General features: G+C 39.3%; 1 protein-coding gene across 1 annotated transcript in view; it reads left to right on the plus strand.

The window, feature by feature from the left end:
* The window catches only part of CCNY (cyclin Y), an 89,851-nt gene that overhangs the window by 42,014 nt on the left and 26,917 nt on the right, over positions 1 to 20,920 (plus strand). Inside the window, exons 2-5 of the mRNA XM_063452640.1 lie at positions 11,751 to 11,825; positions 17,220 to 17,254; positions 18,160 to 18,260; positions 19,534 to 19,569. Of these exons, the coding sequence (XP_063308710.1) occupies positions 11,751 to 11,825; positions 17,220 to 17,254; positions 18,160 to 18,260; positions 19,534 to 19,569 (247 nt within the window). The remainder of the gene's footprint in view (positions 1 to 11,750; positions 11,826 to 17,219; positions 17,255 to 18,159; positions 18,261 to 19,533; positions 19,570 to 20,920) is intronic.

Consider the following 20,920-nt stretch of genomic DNA (forward strand, 5'->3'; position numbering starts at 1 on the left):
GTCTGTGGGTAGCAAGTGGCGTCAAGTGTGGAGGTGTTGCAGCGGTTTTTGCATTGAGTTTTGGAGCCATTCTGGAAATGTTTTTAAAGTGGTTTTGGGACTTTTAGGAACTTTTTTGGTGCATTTCTCAAGTGCTGGAAAGGTAGGGGGCTGAGCTTTGTCGTTTGAATGCCTTTTACTGAGTGTTCTGCATTGTGGGTTGGTTTCCATGCCAGCTCATTTTGACTTTTTTCTGACCTCCAGAACGGGATTAATTGGTTTTCAATGCAATTCTACAAATTTTTGCAATAAAAAACATCCCGGAGAACGCATTAAATTTGTAAACTGAGGTACCACTGTATATTAATCTGTAACATTCTAAACCAAGATTTAAATAGAGTTCATTTCGTCTTCTTGAACCCAGAAATTTAAATATTAAATATATTGTTTTTCTGCTTGTGAGCCAACAGTCTTTCTCACAGTTACCAGACCTGGCTGCCAAAATGCAAAACAAGATGCCCAAGAGATGCATCTGGGATGATGGGTCAGGTGCCTAAAATCGGGACAGTGCTGCTGAATTCAGGAATGCTGTTAAGTAACGTAGTATTTGCTGCAGTAAATGTCACTTTGTCTCGGGAACTCCACACAAGTAAATATATGGAATGTAATAACCCCAAAGGAATGTCAAGCTAAATTGTCTGTTGGGACTGTGGATGTTGGTGTAGAGGAAATGGCCACAGGCAGTATTAGTTATTGTAAACACAGTCTGTAATCTTTCATCTGCAAGCAACTCACACGACTGCAAACAATACATTTGGACGGATATCAAACCTGAATTGTCAAACAATGAGCAGTTCTCTCCTGTCAAACAAACCGATGAAAGAGATGGAGGCTGCATACGTGCTGAATTATTCATCCTGCTACCCATTCTGCAAAAATATTTCTCAGACTCCAAAAATGTCGGCCATTCATGCTCATTACTCGAGTGCTGATGACAGTCTAAAGGTTGACCACTGAATAAGCCAACAACCAAAAGATCTTACACTTGCTGTGACCGGAAATAAGGGAAAATAAATCAAAATTCAATGTTTCCTTTGTAAAAACAAGCTATAAGATTAATTGGATTTTAACATTTTTTTCCGGTGGAATTGTTGTGTAGTCAACCTTTTGTATATTGTTATAGTGCGTCAAATAGACAGTTGGCATTGTGCTTTTATTTAAATTGTTTTTGTTTTTAAAGGAAAGGACTGGTTTTCATAGATTTGCATTTATTTAAATTTGAGATCTGTTGCTGCTTAGGGTGGGATTAAAGTGCACCCATCCTCTGTTACTTTTCAAAAGTAGCCTTTTCAGGTTAATGTCATGATTGAACCTATATGTAGATGAAGTAAAATACTCAGCAAATGTATAGATTGGGAGATCTACTTAAAGGAACACTGTAGACACTTTATCAAAGTCCTCGTATTGAAGTTGTTGTAGTGCCTGCTCCTCGTCCCCAAAACCCTTTGTCACTAATTAGAAGCCTTGGAAGTGCGGCTTCAAGCCACACCTCGAAAGCGGTGCGTATTTTCCTTCTCGGCTCTCAAACTGTGTTTTTTATTCAATGATTCTCTGTGGCAGAATCGGAGGGGTATTGCGGTGAGCACCACACGTGCACCTTAAGTCCCTATTGCTTCTCTGAGTAGCCCAATAACCTGGTATGCCTCTAGGATGATGTCATTTGTGGAATAGGTTATCGAGAAAAGGTGAGTAATTTATTACATTTTTTAAATTGGGGGCGGGGGCATAAACTAAAGATCTACATCAGAACTGTATCATTCGCAATATACAGTTGCAAGAAAAAGTATGTGAACCCTTTGGAATGATATGGATTTCTGCACAAATTGGTCATAAAATGTGATCTGATCATCATCTAAGTCACAACAATAGACAATCACAGTCTGCTTAAACTAATAACACACAAAGAATGAAATGTTGCCATGTTTTTATTGAACACACCATGTAAACATTCACAGTGCAGGTGGAAAAAGTATGTGAACTCCTAGACTAATGACATCTCCAAGAGCTAATTGGAGTGAGATGTCAGCCAACTGGAGTCCAATCAATGAGATGAGATTGGAGGTGTTGGTTACAGCTGCCCTATAAAAAAAACATACACCAGTTCTGGGATTGCTTTTCACAAGAAGCATTGCCTGATGTGAATGATGCCTCGCACAAAGGAGCTCTCAGAAGACCTACGATTTAAGAATTGTTGACTTGCATAAAGCTGGAAAGGGTTATAAAAGTATCTCCAAAAGCCTTGCTGTTCATCAGTCCACGGTAAGACAAATTGTCTTTAAATGGAGAAAGTTCAGCACTGCTGCTACTCTCCCTAGGAGTGGCCGTCCTGTAAAGATGACTGCAAGAGCACAGCGCAGACTGCTCAATGAGGTGAAGAAGAATCCTAGAGTGTCAGCTAAAGACTTACAAAAGTCACTGGCAAATGCTAACATCCTTTTTAGCGAATCTACAATACGTAAAACACTAAACAAGAATGGATTTCATGGGAGGATACCACAGAGGAAGCCACTGCTGTCCAAACAAAACATTGCTGCACGTTTACAGTTTGCACAAGAGCACCTGGATGTTCCACAGCAGTACTGGCAAAATATTCTGTGGACAGATGAAACCAAAGTTGAGTTGTTTGCAAGAAACACACAACACTATGTGTGGCGAAAAAGAGGCACAGCACACCAACATCAAAACCTCATCCCAACTGTGAAGTATGGTGGTGGGGGCATCATGGTTTGGGGCTGCTTTGCTGCGTCAGGACCTGGACGGATTGCTATCATCGAAGGAAAAATGAATTCCCAAGTTTATCAAGACATTTTGCAGGAGAACTTAAGGCCATCTGTCTACCAGCTGAAGCTCAACAGAAGATGGGTGTTGCAACAGGACAATGACCCAAAGCATAGAAGTAAATCAACAACAGAATGGCTTAAACAGAAGAAGATACACCTTCTGAAGTGGCCCAGTCAGAGTCCTGACCTCAACCCGATTGAGATGCTGTGGCATGACCTCAAGAAAGCGATTCACACCAGACATCCCAAGAATATTGCTGAACTGAAACAGTTCTGTAAAGAGGAATGGTCAAGAATTACTCCCGACCGTTGTGCACGTCTGATCTGCAACTACAGGAAACGTTTGGTTGAAGTTATTGCTGCCAAAGGAGGATCAACCAGTTATTAAATCCAAGGGTTCACATACTTTTTCCACCTGCACTGTGAATGTTTACATGGTGTGTTCAATAAAAACATGGCAACATTTCATTCTTTGTGTGTTTATTAGTTTGAGCAGACTGTGATTGTCTTTTGTTGGGACTTAGATGATGATCAGATCACATTTTATGATCAATTTGTGCAGAAATCCATATCATTCCAAAGGGTTCACATACTTTTTCTTGCAACTGTAGATGTATTCCTAACGCTACAGTGTTCCTTTATATTTCATAATGGCCTCCTCTCTTCACAGTACCTACCACCTCTAACTCTTATGTGAGGACAATGAAAGATTAGAACACATATATGTGCAACATCCTTCAGTAAATCCTTTAGTAAATTCCTTCGGAAATTCTGGGTTCTGTGAGTTATTGCCGCAGTTGCCCGTTGACGCCATATTTGTAGTGTTGGTACGGTGGCATACGTTATCCTAGTTTCCCATTAAAGGGACACTATAGGCACCCAGACCACTTTAGCTCATTGAAGTGGTCTGGGTGTGGTGTCCCTATTGCCCTTCAGAGAAACTGCAATGTTTACATTGCAGCACCAAGTCTGCCTTCAGTGTCTGTCTGTCTATCCGAAAGCTACTGATGGTGCTTCCTGGATTCAAACTGACCTTTGGTCCGGTATCTGACGCTGGACCTACTCACATTCTGCATGAGGACATCCAGCGCCAGATATTTCCCCATAGGAAAGCATTGATACATGTTTTCCTATGGGGAGGTCTAATGCATGAGGCATTTGATACGCATTAGCACCAGCTCGTCGCGGGACAGTGGAGCGTGGACCCTCGGCGCCGGGATAAGGTAAGTAAATAAAGAGTTTTTAACACTTCATTTACCAGGGGTGGGGTTGGGGCGTGAGGGGTGAGGAAGGCAGGGGGAGCCATAGTGCCAGTAAATCAGCTTTGTATTCATGGCATTATATTATTTCTTTAAGGATCAAGGCTCATGTCATTTACTATTATTATTCATGTGTGTGGGTACCCGTAAAGGTGGTTATCTGCTGATCTGATAACCTGATACCCTGGTATCCATACATGGGAGGAATTGTCCTAACCGTGGAGGAAACGTGGTGAAACAGAAACCCAATGTTTGATTAGCATATTGCCTTGTTTTCAGAGTCTTGTATTTTCTATTTAACATGTCTCCTTTGTTACTCTTTAGTAAATCCTGTCACTCACTCCAGGATTACTTAAACAAACAGAGGAATTAAGCACAGTTGGCATTATTTATTACTTTAACCAGGCATGTTTTAGTTCCTGTAAGATAGGAGCTACTAGCGAGGTGTACATTTCAGATGCTGATTCCTCTATCTTTAAATGATGCTTATTTATAAATATTTGAGACCTCGCCAGGATATCCCCCCAATACTGGGCAATGCCTCAACTCGTCTTGGAATCCTCCATTCACTCATTATTCAATAAAGACTAAATTTTAATCCGTAAAAATCTAAATGGCAAAAAGTAGCAGAGTTGAAGAAATTTGCCAACTCCAGTATAGTCATAGCTTGTTTAGTTTAGTCTAAATATTGCCGCTCAGGATTTAATTTGCTAAAATAAAATGCATAACCCGCACTGTGTTGCAGTTTGTTTACTAGGTTTGTATGTACTGATAACATGCCAATTTTTTTTATTTCTTTTTATTTTGGGCAATCTGTATGTTAAAGGAACACAATCATGTATTCCTGACCCTATAGCGTTAAACCCATCATTTAGGTGGCTTGCCCCCCTTGCTTCCTCCTTAAAAGGAATTCAAACTTACCTTATTTCCAGCGCCACCCGTTGGTGACATCATCAGAATTGACGTTTTTTAGCCGATCCAATGCTTTCTTTTCCCATGCGGAAAGCATTGGATTGGAATTGGATAAAATCGTCGATCGGAACCTAACACAATTTTGCCCAATCAGCCCCTCCTCATAGAGATGCATTGAATCAATGCATCTCTATGAGGAAAATTCAGCGTCCCCATGCAGAGCGAGGAGACGCTAAACTGCAGTGCTGCTTACTGTGCAGCCTTAAACCAGGAAGCTCCTCCTGTGGCCATCTAAGGAGTGACGACTTGGAGGTGTCCCTAGGGGCAATGTAAACACTGCCTTTTCTGTGAAGTTGTTCTTGTGACTTTAGTGTCTCTTTAAATTTGAACGAATTGCACAGTGGTAAAATATAAAAAGTAAACATAAACGTAAATGCATACAAAAAAACATAATACTTCCTTCATTTATACAATTATTTGAGTATAGAAGCAGATGACGGCAGTATAATGAACAATAAAACCTCACAAATTAGAGAGAGAAAAATAAACCAATTTAAAGGTCTAAATAGACCCGAGAATGCTTTTAACCCTTTAAGGACCAAACTTCTGGAATAAAAGGGAATCCTGACATGTCACACAAGTCATGTGTCCTTAGGGGGTTAAAAAGAGGAAAACAAGTAGGGGAAAGTTGATTATTTCATTCAAGCGAAGGGGTCCAGAAACGAATAGAAGTTTGTTTCAGGTGGAGGTAAAGAAGGAGCGAGAGATCAATTCAATCCACGGGAACTAAATAAGTCCAACCTGGATCAATCGACCCTGAAGAGAACCAGTAAAAATGAAACCACCCCATAGAACAAGTTTCTTCAACTTTGCTGATCAGTTGCTGGAGGGGAGGCTGGAGCAGCAGATATCCTCTAGGGACGGGGAGCTAATAATTTAGTAGTGTTTAAAAGATGTTTTGCTTTTGTAATTGGCTATTGACATGGTGAACGATCAGAACTTCTGGAGTATACAATGCCAATGTTCTCTGCTTCGGTGTCAATCATCTTAAAATAGGAAGCTAGCAATTTTGGCACTTACAGGTCCATTCTTTGACTGGGCTATGCTAAAGTGTGAGGCCATTCTGGCACAGAATGATGAAATGTTATATAAATATGTCAAGTATTGGAATACAGTTAAGGAACTTTTTTAAATTTATTTGTTGTAATGTCCTTTATACCTGCTTTTTTCCAAGGTACCATAACAATTACATGTATCCATAAACTGGTCACAAATATACAACAATGTGGAGGCTGGGTTGCTGATAGACATCAGTGTCGTTCTTGTTTCCGGGACAGTTGGCTGCATATTTTCTTTGCGGTCACTGCTTCTGCCTCTCTGTTGTGAAACTTTCCAATTCCCATATGTTAATAAAACACTTGGATGATACATCTTGTGTGTCCATGTTAAGCCCCTCTTTTGCTCCATGTGTTTAGAAGCGCACCTTCAGATTAGTGTGTGGTTATCGGTGCTCTGTGTCGGGCTGTTCCGTATGGTTCTAGCTATCATGGCTTTGTCAATGCGCGTAAAACTTCAGGCGTGTCTACAGTATGTCTATGTAACCTCATAAATGTTTTAATGGTTTGCATAGTTCCCTTGTATGAGCTAAATCTATTGCTATGTACAATATCTTCTTGGTAAGAAACAAAAAACAAGCAAATGAAGTGGCTTATTTGCTAAACTTTTAGTTGTGGAAGACAGGGAAAAAGGTGAAAATTTAGACCACAATTGCAGTTAGAAAAAACATCTTTTAATTGAGTTGCATCTTTTTCTCCAATTATTATTATTTTTTTTTTTTTTGGCCTAAATGTTACTTTTACTCTTTATATTCTGGCCTTCTCTCAGTTAATATGTATTATTTTTTAAACTGAAAACAAAACCCATGACAAGGCTAAGTTCTCCCTGCAGCCTAATCCTTCTCTGTTGACGTCACACCCCAGAGGACAGGCTGACGGGAGGACTTTGGTGGCGTGGAGGGGAAGGCCTTGCTGCCATTGGTTGTCTGATGGAATTGGTGTTACACCTTTAGCAACAAGTCTGATATTAAGTGTTTCAAACTAAAATGCTGCATATACAGAGTTCAAGCACTTCAAATCACTCAAATGTCCATGCTGCTTGGGGAAACCCTTGAAATCATAAGTGGCGGAGAACTGACAGTGGAATTCCATAATTTATGCTCAGTAGTCAAACTGGGTTAAACGCTGAGTTGGACTTTTTTTTTTTTTTGGACTATTTTGCTATTTTTGACTACTCCCTTCTGAATTCTCTATAATCTTCGGTTTGATCGATGAATCCCAAAGATCAATCATTGCAGGTGTATTGTAGAATGTTTCTTTTAACCTTTTGCACCCTACAATAATTGGACTTTTATAAGCTTTGCTTCCTTTAAAGACATCTATATGACCTAGGCCTCACTTTCTATCAGTGTAGTGTTTACTCAGACACGACTTGTTGTTGTGAAGTTCTATTTATGGCGATAGCAATCTTCGATAGTGTGAAGATTTGCATTTAAAAGCCGAGCTGTATGTTTACACTCTCTCTTGCCAAATCAAAAACCCATCCAGATGGCACTCGCTCGGGAGGGCAGAAGAAATATTTCTGATGGCGTATTTTGAGCTACCTTGACAAAGTGGGGCAAAGGCTACCCATGAAATGATAGTGCAATCCTAAATACGGTATTCTTTATCTCTCTAACATAATCTTATCAATAAACACTACTGGGTCTCAAATTATTAACCGGTTAGTGGTTGCTACAGTTGCAAAATGGTAACATTGGCTCAAAAAGTTCCGTCTATTTATCTGCCCCTCTTCGTCAGACTGGGCTGTTCAATGTCCACTGCCTTTTATTTTATTGAACAAGGAATAGAGCAGCGATAAACATACTACAAACACTAGGATGGGAGACAGCGCACCTGATAATAGGAGAATCTCTCCAACTCCCCAAAAAAACTAGAACAAGTCAAACAACAATATACAGGTAGCGCCAAGAAAAATACTCCAAACACAATACTATATAATAATAAGAGCAATAAAAAAACCTGCAGATTATAAAGAGTCCACAATTAAACTTTAAAGAATATGTATGTTTTTGCTTCCTTTTCATATACTGCTATTCAGCGAAGCTACCAAGAAAGTCCCATACCCCGTACCATTTGGTATTTTTTATTCTCAAGTTTTATTGTGGACTCTTTTTTTTATATCCTGTGGGTTTTTTTTGTGTTTTTATTTTTTTAATAGCTCTTTTTGCTTCTATTGCTCTTATTATTATATACTATTGTGTTTGTAGCATATCGTTGTTTGCCTTATATTTTATGTTGTAGGACTTTTAAAGGAGTAAAAAAGCCGGATCATACGTTTGAACAAACGATAGCAATAATTGACACGAACACACAGCTGGCTTACGATGTAAACATGGCCATTTTGGAGCTCAATGTAGGATCTAATGTTTGGAATAAAGTGTCTTGGCGTCTGAAAGTGCAATGACTGTGGACACAAGAATCCATACAATTCTATTGTGCGATATTGTATGAAGCTGTCTATAGGGAAATAACATTATCGCTGGCTATTGTGTTGGAGGATAATCTTGTGCAATGAGCTGGTAATTAGAATGTGCTTGTTTTCCTTTTTGAAGGCATCTTTGTTTCAGAACAGCTAGTTTTCAATTATTATTTTGAAAGCCAATTTCTTTCCTATTTAAATTAAAATGCACACACAAGGAATATATTTATTTTATCAAAGTAAGACTGTAAGAGATTTCTTAAAGAAACACTCCATTAGAAAAGAAATATTCAGTAAATATACCCTCCAAAATACACGTATATAAATTTTTGTTGCATTTTTACTCGTTTTGGGTGGGAGGTATGAAAAATCTATATTACGTGAATACCTAGTCTTTGCTACTACTGTAAACTCTCCCCTTTGTGTCTTGCATAGACTTTTTTCGTATGTCTCGGACGTTGTCCATTCAGACCTTGTGGACAAATTGTGCATGTGTGCAACTGCTCAATTATATACTTCCCAGTGAGCCACAGGGGCACACAAACACTGCAGACAGTAATTCAGGCGCTCTCATGACAAACATATATTACTATTTGTGTAGGTTTCCCACGCTTCCGCTTTAAAATTAACTTCAACACTCCAGTGAGACATGACCTTCCCGGAGGTCTGATTGACAGCCAGGAAGGTGTGACAAATATGGTTTAATAAACAGTCTCCTTTTTAAATTTTTTTAAAATTATTTTTTGGTGCATAATTACATTTTAAACCGGGCTGGGTATCGAGTTGAGCTACCATATAGGACTGGCTAATCAACAGATGCAACTCGCAACATTGTTACACAATTGTGACCAAACTCCATGAACTCACACAGGACCAGCATGTTAAGACATTGCGCAATCTCTTGGGAAGCAAAGCTGTCTCTCTGTTTTCTGATTTTTTTCTGTTAAAGGGCATGACTTCATGAAGCAGAACAAAGACTGACAGCAGACGTTTTGTGAAGGATCTCCTGTGTCTTGAGACCTTTATGTGTCACAACCAGTCATGTAATACAGTAAAGACAAAATAGATTAAGCAAGGAAGAAACTGGTTGCCATGGAGGTATCTTAAAAAAGAGAGAGAAAATTCACAGTGTATAAATTATATGCACTCTGTCCGTGAGTCTACTGGTGTAGATCAGATGGAATATTGTTCCTAACGCTGTATTCAGTTATTTTTACCGCTATGGTTCATAAATACTTCTGGTTAATGAACTATCCACATCAGTTTGGATTTAGGGCAAATTGTCTGATGCATTCATTTGGAAGAATGATGGAAGAATAAAAACAAAAAAACTTTCTCCGGTAAAGGCTGTTTTCTACCGTCCTCTTCCCTTTACATAGTGTAAGTTTGAAATGCCTTAAAGGACCACTATAGGCACCCAGACCACTTCAGCTTAATGAAGTGGTCTGGGTGCCTGGTCCAGCTAGAATTAACCCTTTTTTCTATAAACATAGCAGTTTCAGAGAAACTGCTATGTTTATATTGGGGTTGATCCAGCCTCTAGTGGCTGTCTCATTGACAGCCGCTAGAGGCGCTTGCGTGCTTCACACTGTGAAAATCACAGTGAGAAGACGCCAGCGTCCATAGGAAAGCATTGTAAATGCTTTCCTATGAGACTGGCTGAATGCGCGCTCGGCTCTTGCCGCGCATGCGCATTCAGCCGAGTAGGAGGAGAGCTCCCCGTCCCGGTGCTGGAGAAAGAGGTAAGTTTAACCCCTTCCTCCCCCTAGAGCCCGGCGGGAGGGGGACCCTGAGGGTGGGGGCACCCTCAGGGCACTATAGTGCCAGGAAAACGAGTATGTTTTCCTGGCACTATAGTGGTCCTTTAAAATGCTTCAGTTAACAAGCAACAGAATCATTTCTTTCAGGCATGAATATATCTGATTACGCTCAACACAGAGTGCTCAAATTTATCGATTTAGTAGGAAGCCAGGAACATGCTTAATTAAAAGGCAGTGGTTTATCCTTCCTGCAGTGCTATGCTGAATTCACAGAAGAGGCATGGAAACCGTGAATAGTCTCTCGTAGCGAAACAATGCTTGGTTGATGATTCTTTAACATACCTGTAGTTTTTTTTTTTTTTCGTTTTTTTTTTGCTTCTTGACATTATTTTACATTTGTAGTAAATGAAAATCCCTGCAGGTTTTGCAGTTAATAATAAAGCCTCACTGCTATTTTAGAGCCCTTCTCATATTCCTTGCATTGCAAGTAGGTTTATGCAACTTTAAACAAACTCTCACATTGGGAAACGCTATTAAAGGGACGTTCTGATTACCATAACAACTTTACATATGCTGCATAGAGTATGTTGCAAAGAGCTCCTCTGTTTCCATAATATCTAAATATTGTTACTTGTAACTTCAGCAGTTTGCAAAAAAGCACTGCTGCTAGACTGTCCGTTCTCCCTCTGACTTCAATTTTTGCAATCTAGACTTGTCGAATATGTTGCGGCCATGCTGGGTCTTTATTTTTACCCTGGTATGCACCTCTCCATTCACAGAACTGCGAGAGGGTACACCGCGTGACTCTCAGATTATTCATTAGATAAGTTGTACTGTGACCTGGGGACGAATTGTGTATTGAATAAAATGTTACCGGAAAAGAGCGTATCGCTTTTAGGTTGTTATGGTGTGAGAAGGTTCCGGGGCACAGACTTTTATCAAGGAATTAAACTGTTGACAAAGATGTAGCCCAAAAGTTTTCAGACGTGTTGACAGCTCTGCCCCTTTACTTTCTTTCTTTATCTGAGGCTTCAAACACTAAGCCTTGGACCAGGCAACACTGATAGGCTGTGACCAGGCAACACTGATAGGCTGAGAACGTCCGCTATTGTTCTTGCCCTACCAGTAGCTCTCCAGTCACATGACGGAGAAAAGTATGCTTTTTAAATTTTAATTCTTTGTAATTGGTTAATTCTTCCATATTGTCTTTCTTCAAGGGGAAAAGAGAAAACAAAGTATTTTTTGCAGAAAAGCTATATATGTACATTTTTAAATGTCATTAAGTCCATTGCCATCACTATTGTAATTTGCATATGATCAATGATAATTTGCTTTTTTGTGATCTTTTTTTAGATAAATATTTCAAATATTTTGTTAAACCCAACTGTTTTAGTGTTGAATAATTTTTTTCCTATTCACGTTGTCAATGTATTTATTTATTTAATTTTTTTTCCCTTTTCCAGATATGAATATGGACTTTAACCCCTCAGATCACCCACGGGCGAGCACAATGTTCCTCAGCAAATCCCAAACTGATGGTAGGATTCTAAAATATTCTGTTTCCTTCTTTGTAATGTCTTGCTGTGTAATGAAGGTGGTCTTGTGACTTGCTGTTTGGGGTTTTTAGCCAGTCAAAATTTGGCTGGAATTAAAACTGTGGTCAGGAACCAGAATACATGCAGGTATTCTAAATTAATAGCAGCCCCCAGTCTGATTGTACCAGCAGAAATGTTGTCCTTTGTGAGAATATGTCAGTACCATGACTTTCACATAGATTTTCAGTATTTTGCTTATTCTATTTTATAGACACTGAACTTAGAGGGACACTATAGTCACCAGAAAAACAACAGCTTAATGTGGTTGTTCTGGTGAGTATAATCAAACACTGCCTTTTAAGAGTTCACTGGAGGTGCTTCCTGGGGAAGAGATGCACAGTAGGCAGCACTGCCCTTCAGCGTCTCCACGCTCTTCATGGAGCTGCTGAATTTTCTCAGAGATGCATCTCTATGAGGTGATGATTGGCCAAAACAGTGTTTGGTCCCGCACTGTGTTTTGTCTGCACTCAACTCCTCCTTAACTCCTCAAAATGGCTATAGTTTTACCTTATACAGTGGGACATCGGTTTACAAACGCCTCGGTTAACATAATTTTCGGTTTACAAATGAAAATCCATTGAAAATAATGCCTCGGTTTACAATTTTTTTTTTCGTAATACATTGCAAGTTTCCCCAGGATGCATTGCACCTGGGAGGTTTACAGCACCGCTCCATGGAGCCTGTGGGTAGCACGTGGCATAGAGTGTGGAGGTGTTGAAGCGGCTTTTGCATCGAGTTTTGGAGCCATTCTGGAAATTGTTTGCAGTTGTTTTGGGACTTTTTGGTGCATTTCTCAAGCTGTGGAAAGGTAGGGAGCTGAGCTTTGTTGTTTGCATGCCTTTTTATTGTGTGTTCTGCATTGTGGGTTGGTTTCCATGCCAGCTCATTTTTACTTTTTTCTGACCTCCAGAACGGATTAATTGGTTTCCAATGCATTCCTATGGGAAACCGCGTTTCAGTTTGCACATTTTTCACAATAAGAAACGTCACAGAGAACGCATAAAATTCGTAAACCGAGGTACCACTGTATTTTGAATTCAGAAGAGCAGTAGTCAGTTATAAATAAAAGTTATTTAATTGATAGTGATACGTTTTCTTTATGTAACACAATATTTAGATGTGACCTATCACAGAGGTGTGGAACTGTCAAGAGCATTATTGGATTTTTTTTTTTTTTTAAATTCTTTATTTAGTTGTGCGTTCAGTGTACATGTAGGTGAGCAATGCCCCAACAGCAATTGCTAACGCAGCAGTCAACAATATTAAACAATAGTTGGCATTCAAAAAAAAAAACATAGCACATTTTATATTTTGAGTACATTATACTATCCAAAGTTAGGTGAACTCAAGTGTGGAGCCCCTTATGGGCGTGGTAAGAATGGGGAGTCAGCGTAGTGTTAACTGCGATGGAGTTATACCTCCTTCTTCTTGACTATGTGTTTGGCATTGTAGTGTTGGTTCCCCAGAAGGAAGGGGGGGGGGGGGGGGGTTAGCAGTATTTTGTGAGCGGCGGTGGTTACTCGACCGTGCAGTATGCAGGCCGCCAGTTAACAAGTATCAGTGCGTCCTCTCTATGTGTGTGTATATTTCTCACTTATGGTACAATTTGGTCGATCACCTAGAAGGCTATTAGGCTTTGCATTTGTAGTACCAGTTGCACATTAGTAAAGAAAATGAAAAGTAAAAGAAGGAAGAGAAAAAAAAAAAACGTAAATAAAGGAGAACAGCAATACAAATAAAGCGAAAACATTCTCTAACTGTGGTAGGCATGTTGTTTTAGAAGTGGTGGAACACACAAGTCCCCATGAGTCTCTCAGGTGAGTGAGCCATTTGATGAGGCTCCTCGTTGCCCTCTCGGGGTAAATTCCCGAATGGTGGCCGGGTTCAGCTGGGACAGTCCCGTTCCGCTCGTCGGTGGGGCCTGCAAAATGCCCGTTGATTGTAGGTGTGCTTCCAGCTCCTTATATCCCTGTGCTCTGTGGGTAGTCCTGTTTTGTGTAAACATTACAACTCGTGGTGTGCCCCATCTATAGGGGATATCTTTGGCTCGAAGGTGTTGCAAGAGAGGCTGCAGCGATTTCCTCCAGGTGAGTGTGCTCTTGGTGAGGTCTGGGAAAACTGTAATGGAGGAGTCCTCGAATGGAAAGGGGGTTTTACCCCGCAGAGCCGTTAGTAGTGTGGCCTTGTCTGATAGTGTTTGGAGTCTGAGGATGAGGTCGGCCGTCGCTGTTGCCGGCGCTCTGGCCGGTTTAGGTAGCCGGAACATACCATCCAGTTTTAGGGACTTTGCTTGCTTTGGTGGGAGCAGGCCTCCGATGAAGCGCCGCATAAAGTGGGGTAAGTTGGCAGTGTCGACAGTCAGGTATCCCCCTGACTTTCAGATTATACCGCCTCCTCTGATCCTCCATAGCGTCTAGCCTATCTGATGTAGCTAGTTGCTGCCGTGCCAGGTCTGCCACTTGCTTTTCCACCTCTGATATCCTGGTATCCTGGGCAGTGGAGTGGGCCTCCAGCTGGGAGATTTTAGATGTGGCCCCTGCTATGGCCTCTTTATATCCAGCCATGTCAGTTGCTAGGTCCGCCAACATCTTTTTAATTTGGTCTGCGGTGACCGGGTCCCCGGTCCTCTGTGGAGCGGTTTTGCGGTCTGACATGGCCCCGTAAGGTGGTCCCTCCAGGAGGTCCGGTGTGAAGTCCTCCGAGGAGTAGGAGGTGAGGTCGTCGGCCGGCGCCATTTTGGACCACGCGGCCTGCTGCGAGTTCCGCAGCATATCTCCAATGTCTCTCCCTTGGGAGTTTCTGTCCGCTTTAGCCTTCTTCGTTTTGCGGCGCATAACTTGTCAGCCGGTTGTAGGCAAGGTTTGAGGGGTCTTTGGGCTTTGGGTTCCACCATAAAAGCTATGTTAGGGTAAGTTAGAGCTGGAGCTCCGAAAAGTGCGACCGCTCCGTTGCCTTGCTGGCTCCGCCCCATTATTGGATTTTTTAAATCCCCAAAACAGTTTGAGTGGTGGGGTGGAGGGTAGTGGAGTTCCAAGGTTTGGCTCGGTTGCGTTCCACCATATTTTTCTGTAGCTGATTTTCAACTGTTGGTTAAAACAGTTGCGTCTGCTTTTCATCAAATGTCCGAGGACTATAAAAGAACACTCCTGATTTTTTTTTTTTTTTTTTTTTTATCGGAGCCTGATGTACAACGGATTTGCAGGAACTTAACACACGTTGTCCCGGTGCATAGTTAGTGATTGTGACCCTGCAGCCTGTAAAACAGAAGTATGCAGCAACATTTCAGCCAGACCTTCAGAACTCTCTTATCAACAGTGCTACTAACTGCACCTTGCTTTGTGGCTTTAATTATATATATTTATTTTTTTTCATGAAAAAGCAAAATGCAGCCACTGCTCTGTTGTTGGTATTACCTCGTTGAAAGAACTTGGTATTCCAATTGATGACGGGTATTAAATTTCGCTTGTAAAGAGACAATAAAACAAATATAGTATAAGTGCCCCTCCACCCCTCCCAAAAAAGTACCAACTCTACCAGCATATTTATCGTAAGGAACACACACACTTTTTTGATTGCTACAGCTCCACCTAGTGTTCAATCTGCCAAGAACCATTACTATAAGGTTACATAGAATGCCACAAGCTCCCTTCATTGTAATCGATAAGGGAATGTTTCAGAAAACCATTTGTAGCTGCAACATACCCTCCACATAGAAAGAAATACAAGGCCAGAAATCAAGGAAGTGCAACTAGATGGTAAATGTGCACAAGGAGAGCTACATACAATTTATTTGAAGGACCAAAAATAAACAAAGAAAATATTGGCATGGACAAGGGGTAAACCGTAAACCTTTGTTCCTTTTTGTATGTAGCTCTCCTTGTGCACATTTAGAATCTAGTTACACTTACTCGATTTATTTTCTGTCCTTGGATTTGGCCTTGCTTTGAACAATCGGACGCAAGCTTGGCAACACTAAGTTATTACTTAGATTTTTGGGTACTGCAGTAACTAACCCCTCCTCTATCTCTATGTAGAAATAAATACAGTCTTACAGAGAAATTATGACCATTGTGAGATGGTTTGCTTATTGTTGCCGTAATATTTGCGGATCTTCATTTATGTACAACCGAATGCAATGGAACAGGGGCCTCTTTACACCATAAATTTGGTGAAGAACATAAGGTGTTGGCCTACTTTATCAAGTTGCAGATTCTGCACAGTTACTCGGGCACACATTTATACTCTCTCTTTTTTGTGTCCTGTTTTGCAAATCAAGTAAGATTTGGGGCTACTCAAATTCCTGGGAGTTCTCCATGCTGTTTAACTTGAAAGCTGAAATTAGCTGGCTGTCTTTTTACTTGTTTGTTTTTCTTTCCATTGTTTTTTCTCCGCACAAGTCCTAGACCATTCGTAGACTCATTTAATACTCCTAGCAATCCATATTGCAATAACTAATACTCTGACTCTGACGTCGTCACACATGTTCATGAAAGCTTCGTTTGTCTTGTTGAAGTTACATGTCTGTCTCTGCTGCTGTACAGACCAAATGTGTGTGTGTGTGTGTGTGTGTGTGTGTGTGTGTGTATATATATATATATGTATGTATATATGTATGATCTTTAGAAAAAATACAAAGCAAGTTTGCAGTAGCTGACAGATATTTTTTTTTTTTTCAAATACTTTTAGGGAATAGAAGGGTAGAAGAAAAAGAGAGCCCGCTCAAGAATCGAACACGGTCTTGAGAAATAAAAATAGTTTTAATTTTAACTCTTATAGTCTGTTTTGTTGGTACCGTACATAACCGGTCCTACACGCTAAGTCAGATCCTCCTGCCATGAATACCTAGTGGTCAGTGGATGGAGATCCTCTGGATTCAGGACCAGTTTATCCTATAAATCTTGTGCATATTAAATATTTTAACTCTTCCTGTATGTGATATAACTGGGTGGGCTTATTTGCTGTGATGGGGTCAATGGTAATGGTGTGTTACTTCTAAGGGTAATGGTGTGGTCTATTTTATGTATTAATAAAGTCTTAATGGATTTGCTCTGCTTTTAATTTTTATAAAGAAAAAAGTGAAAGTGATAGGGAATCTTTAGCGTTGTGTGTTTTGACAACTTTCTACAGCTTCAGTACAACTTGCATAAATCTTAGTAAGTGTGACAGAAAGTACACTTACTGTAATTGTGATAAATTTTTTGCCCTAAACTGCCCTAAACTGGATCAAGGAAGCATTTTATTGTGTCTGATGTTGAACAAGTACCCCCCCCCCCCCCCCAAAAAAAATAAAAATCATTTTATATAGATATATATGTATTTTTTTTTTTGTCTCTGCAGTGAGAGAAAAACGAAAGAGTCTTTATATAAATCACGTAAGTACAATATAAATATTATGTCCTATTGGTACGAAGAGTGCACAGTCCACAATTGTGGATGGGCAGCTTGTTTAAATATTCGTGGAGTAGCCATTTTTATATCAGAAGCTAGTGCCAAGAAAACCAGAAAAACTTGAATCTCCATGATGATGACGAAGTGTGCACTAATTACTCATTCAAACATTGCCGTGTTTGAAGCGTGCCATGAATTGTTTGAGTTCTCATATTGAATTATTTGCAAACAAAATATCTCTGGTTTCGGTTGACTATTTGCCTAGAAATACTGTTGGTTGGCCGCCATGTTTTCCGGGGCTGCTTAATGCCTCTAACATGCTGGTTGAACTATCTGATGTCCAACAAGACTACTTACTCTATGTATCACGTTCTGGGTGTGTGTATATAGATATTTTACCCAGTGTGATACAATGTGTAATGACTAAACTAAATGTATGGAAGCTTAAAGATCACTTGACAAACTTTGTATTTTATGTGGAACACATTGGATCAGATTGCATTTTTGAAATATATATATATTTATATTGGTAAAACCTATGAAAGAAATGTTTTCATTCAGATCAAACTAGGAAATATAAATCCTAAAAATGTTGGACTCTCAAATTTAACATTTTTGAAGCCACGGCCTCTTCTGGGATTTGTTTGTTGGTCACCTGGTAACACTCACCTTTAGGAAACCAGTCTTAGTAAGGTGTCACAGCCAATCCGTAAACAACTTATTTTGTAAATTTTTAAGGCCACAAATAATTTTATGCTTAACTTACACAGATGTGAATCATAAGTTGTGTTTTTTTCTACTTTTCCTCACATTTTTCTGGTGTTTGTTTATTAGTGTGTGATTTTATTAAAATGAAAATGTAAAATCTGTTTTTCCGTATTTCCACCAGCATCCACCAGGACAACTCAGAAGGAAGTACAGTTCCTGTTCTACTATTTTCCTTGATGACAGCACAGTCAGTCAACCGAACCTCAAGTACACGATTAAGTGGTGGGTGTCAAATTCCATTGTGCTGGGTAACGATATCCATTGTATGCAAATTTCTGATTTGTACATTATTTCAGATCAAGATTTCATTTATCGTTGTGGCAACTTTTGTTTGTACACCATAGAATTTGTGCCATAACACTACGTAAATGTCAGAGAAGGCCCCCCCTTTCTAATATGACTCGAGTAGAAGCCTCTAATACTGCACGTATAGTACAGTTGCCTGGTTTTAGCCACGCGACTGTACTGACTATATCTGAGTTGCCCAGTGATGATATTTGAACATTCTGAAATCTCCAATGCCATGAAGATTTTTTGCAAACATGCTCATATGCAGAATATTTCAACATTTATATTGATCTCCTTTTGTCACACCAGGGTTGTTTAATACATTGTATTTCAGCTTATTCACAAAAATGTCAGATCCTCCCTGAATTATTTGTTAATGAATGAGATAAAGGTACAGCAAATCTCTTCCTATAATAAAATCATATTGGGTAAATTCATTTTACCCAATATGATAAAAAAATGTTTTAGGAAGTCCTAAACAGCAGTTTTATCATAGGTTTATGTGCAAATCATGCCTTATTTTTATTAAATGACTAAAAGAATATCCTCTCTGTGTAAGAATCCAAACTTAGATATTTTGTTATTTACCTTTGAATTCATTAAATTGGTTTATTAACCAGAATTGCACAAGCTCTATTTTAAGCAAAGTGCAAAAACCAATTCTAATTTCCTGGTTAAATTGTTTGTTGTGGCTTCCTGTGGAAGTACTGGTTTCTTGACAAAAAGCTCATATTGCCTACGCATGTATGTTTCAGCTCGCTTTGTTTTCAGATAAGTAAAATGTCTTTCCCTGTCACTTTTTATCTCTGTATCGAACGGTGCCCTATCTATGCAGCTCTGGGGGCAGAGGGTATAGAGGAAGTGGTAGGTGCTCACATCTGTGACTAAACCGGCATTCTTGTCAACATACCTCTTTGACACCCTGCCTGGTCATTTATTGAGCGCTTTCATCTGGGCTGAAATGCAATCAACTTCATCAACATGAATTTGATTTAAATTTAAAAAAAATAAAAAAAATGATCTCTGCGACCATAAACATCTGACACATTTTCAATTTCTCAATTTCACCCCAGCGCTAATTTAACAAGCAGAATGCCGATATCAAAACATACAAATCCTGGTTAAATGATTTATTGATGACTTGCACAAATATTCAAAATGCAATTTACAAAGATATTAAATTCTTATATTTTTTGTTTTTTTACAGCGTAGCACTTGCAGTATATTATCACATAAAAAACAGGTAGGTTGGACCTTTTATTTTACTTAATTTTATTTATTGAATTTACCCCAAACCTACACACGGTTTGTAATTATTTCTATTAAGATTGTTTATTTTATTTTGCCAGTATTTTGTTTCCTGCAATTTTGATTGTGCAAAAATAAATACTCATCTATTTTATTTTCCGTGTTTGTATTATATGTGCCTCCAGTTGTATAGTCTGCGTCCTGTGCGTGTTTAAATTAATATTTTCCTTTCAGTGCAAATTATCTAAGGTCTTTCATTATTTGTTGAGTTTATTACAAGTAACTTAAATGTTTTCACAAAACCTCTGTTTATCTGGAACCTATGCTAAAGTGGTCAGCAGGCATGCTAGCTAGATAACTCTGGATGTGCATGAATATTTTTCTACCAATTGGTTGGCTTAAAGGGGCACCATAGGCACCCAGACCACTTAATTTCAATGAAGTGTTCTGGTTGTTTTGTCCACACAATATACATCATTGCACTGTTGCAGAATAGCAATGGCAGGGTTTATATGCCTCTAGTGGGTGTCCGGAATAGCATTAAGCTCTATTTCAATCCGTATTTTAGAAACTCTGATTGGTGCAACATTTTGCTGCGCAAGCTCACTAGCCTCCCAATGTATTACTATAGGAAAGCATTGGATTGGCTGAGAGTATTGTTGATGATCTAAGCCACCAGCAGAATGTAGCGAGTGGTGTGTGTGTGTGTCAAGTGTTTTTTTTTTTTTTTTTAATACTTATGGGGGACAGTCAATTAAATAGTGACTTGTACACTACAGTGTTAGGAATACACATTATACACATCTGTTTGTAGGCTGTATTTATGGCACCCGTTGATTTGTTTGATTTATTTTTTTTGTTTTTTTTTATTATTTTTATTTAAAAGCATGCTGTATTGAACAGGCTCTATTTATATTTAATTGCAATGCTTGTAGTGTTTGTTAGTTTGAAATTGATCGATGATTGATTTCTCCTGCTTTCTGAAGCATATTTAGATTGCAAGGCATCAATAATGCTAGCTACATTTTACCATTATCAATATGGACGTAGGGTGCTTTTTGGAATATTTATAGGCTTGGCAACCCATTTTCAGTATTGCAGATGTGTTGCACAGTTGGGTATGTAATCGTAAATTAGAAGTAAACTCCCTGTGTATTACACACTGTCAGCTTCTACTTTGTTTGATAAATACATATTTCTGTAGTTTGTTTGTGTGTATTAATTGGTAAAAATCCAGGGCGCCATGTCTCCAGAAAATATTAGAAACAGCGAGGGTCGTGTTTAAAGCCTAATTCTGGGACAGAATTATAGAAAATTTGATCAGTCCGCGGAAACATTCCATTGGT

This window comes from Pelobates fuscus, chromosome 4 (genome assembly GCF_036172605.1).
Source record: "Pelobates fuscus isolate aPelFus1 chromosome 4, aPelFus1.pri, whole genome shotgun sequence".
NCBI classification, from domain to species: domain Eukaryota; kingdom Metazoa; phylum Chordata; class Amphibia; order Anura; family Pelobatidae; genus Pelobates; species Pelobates fuscus.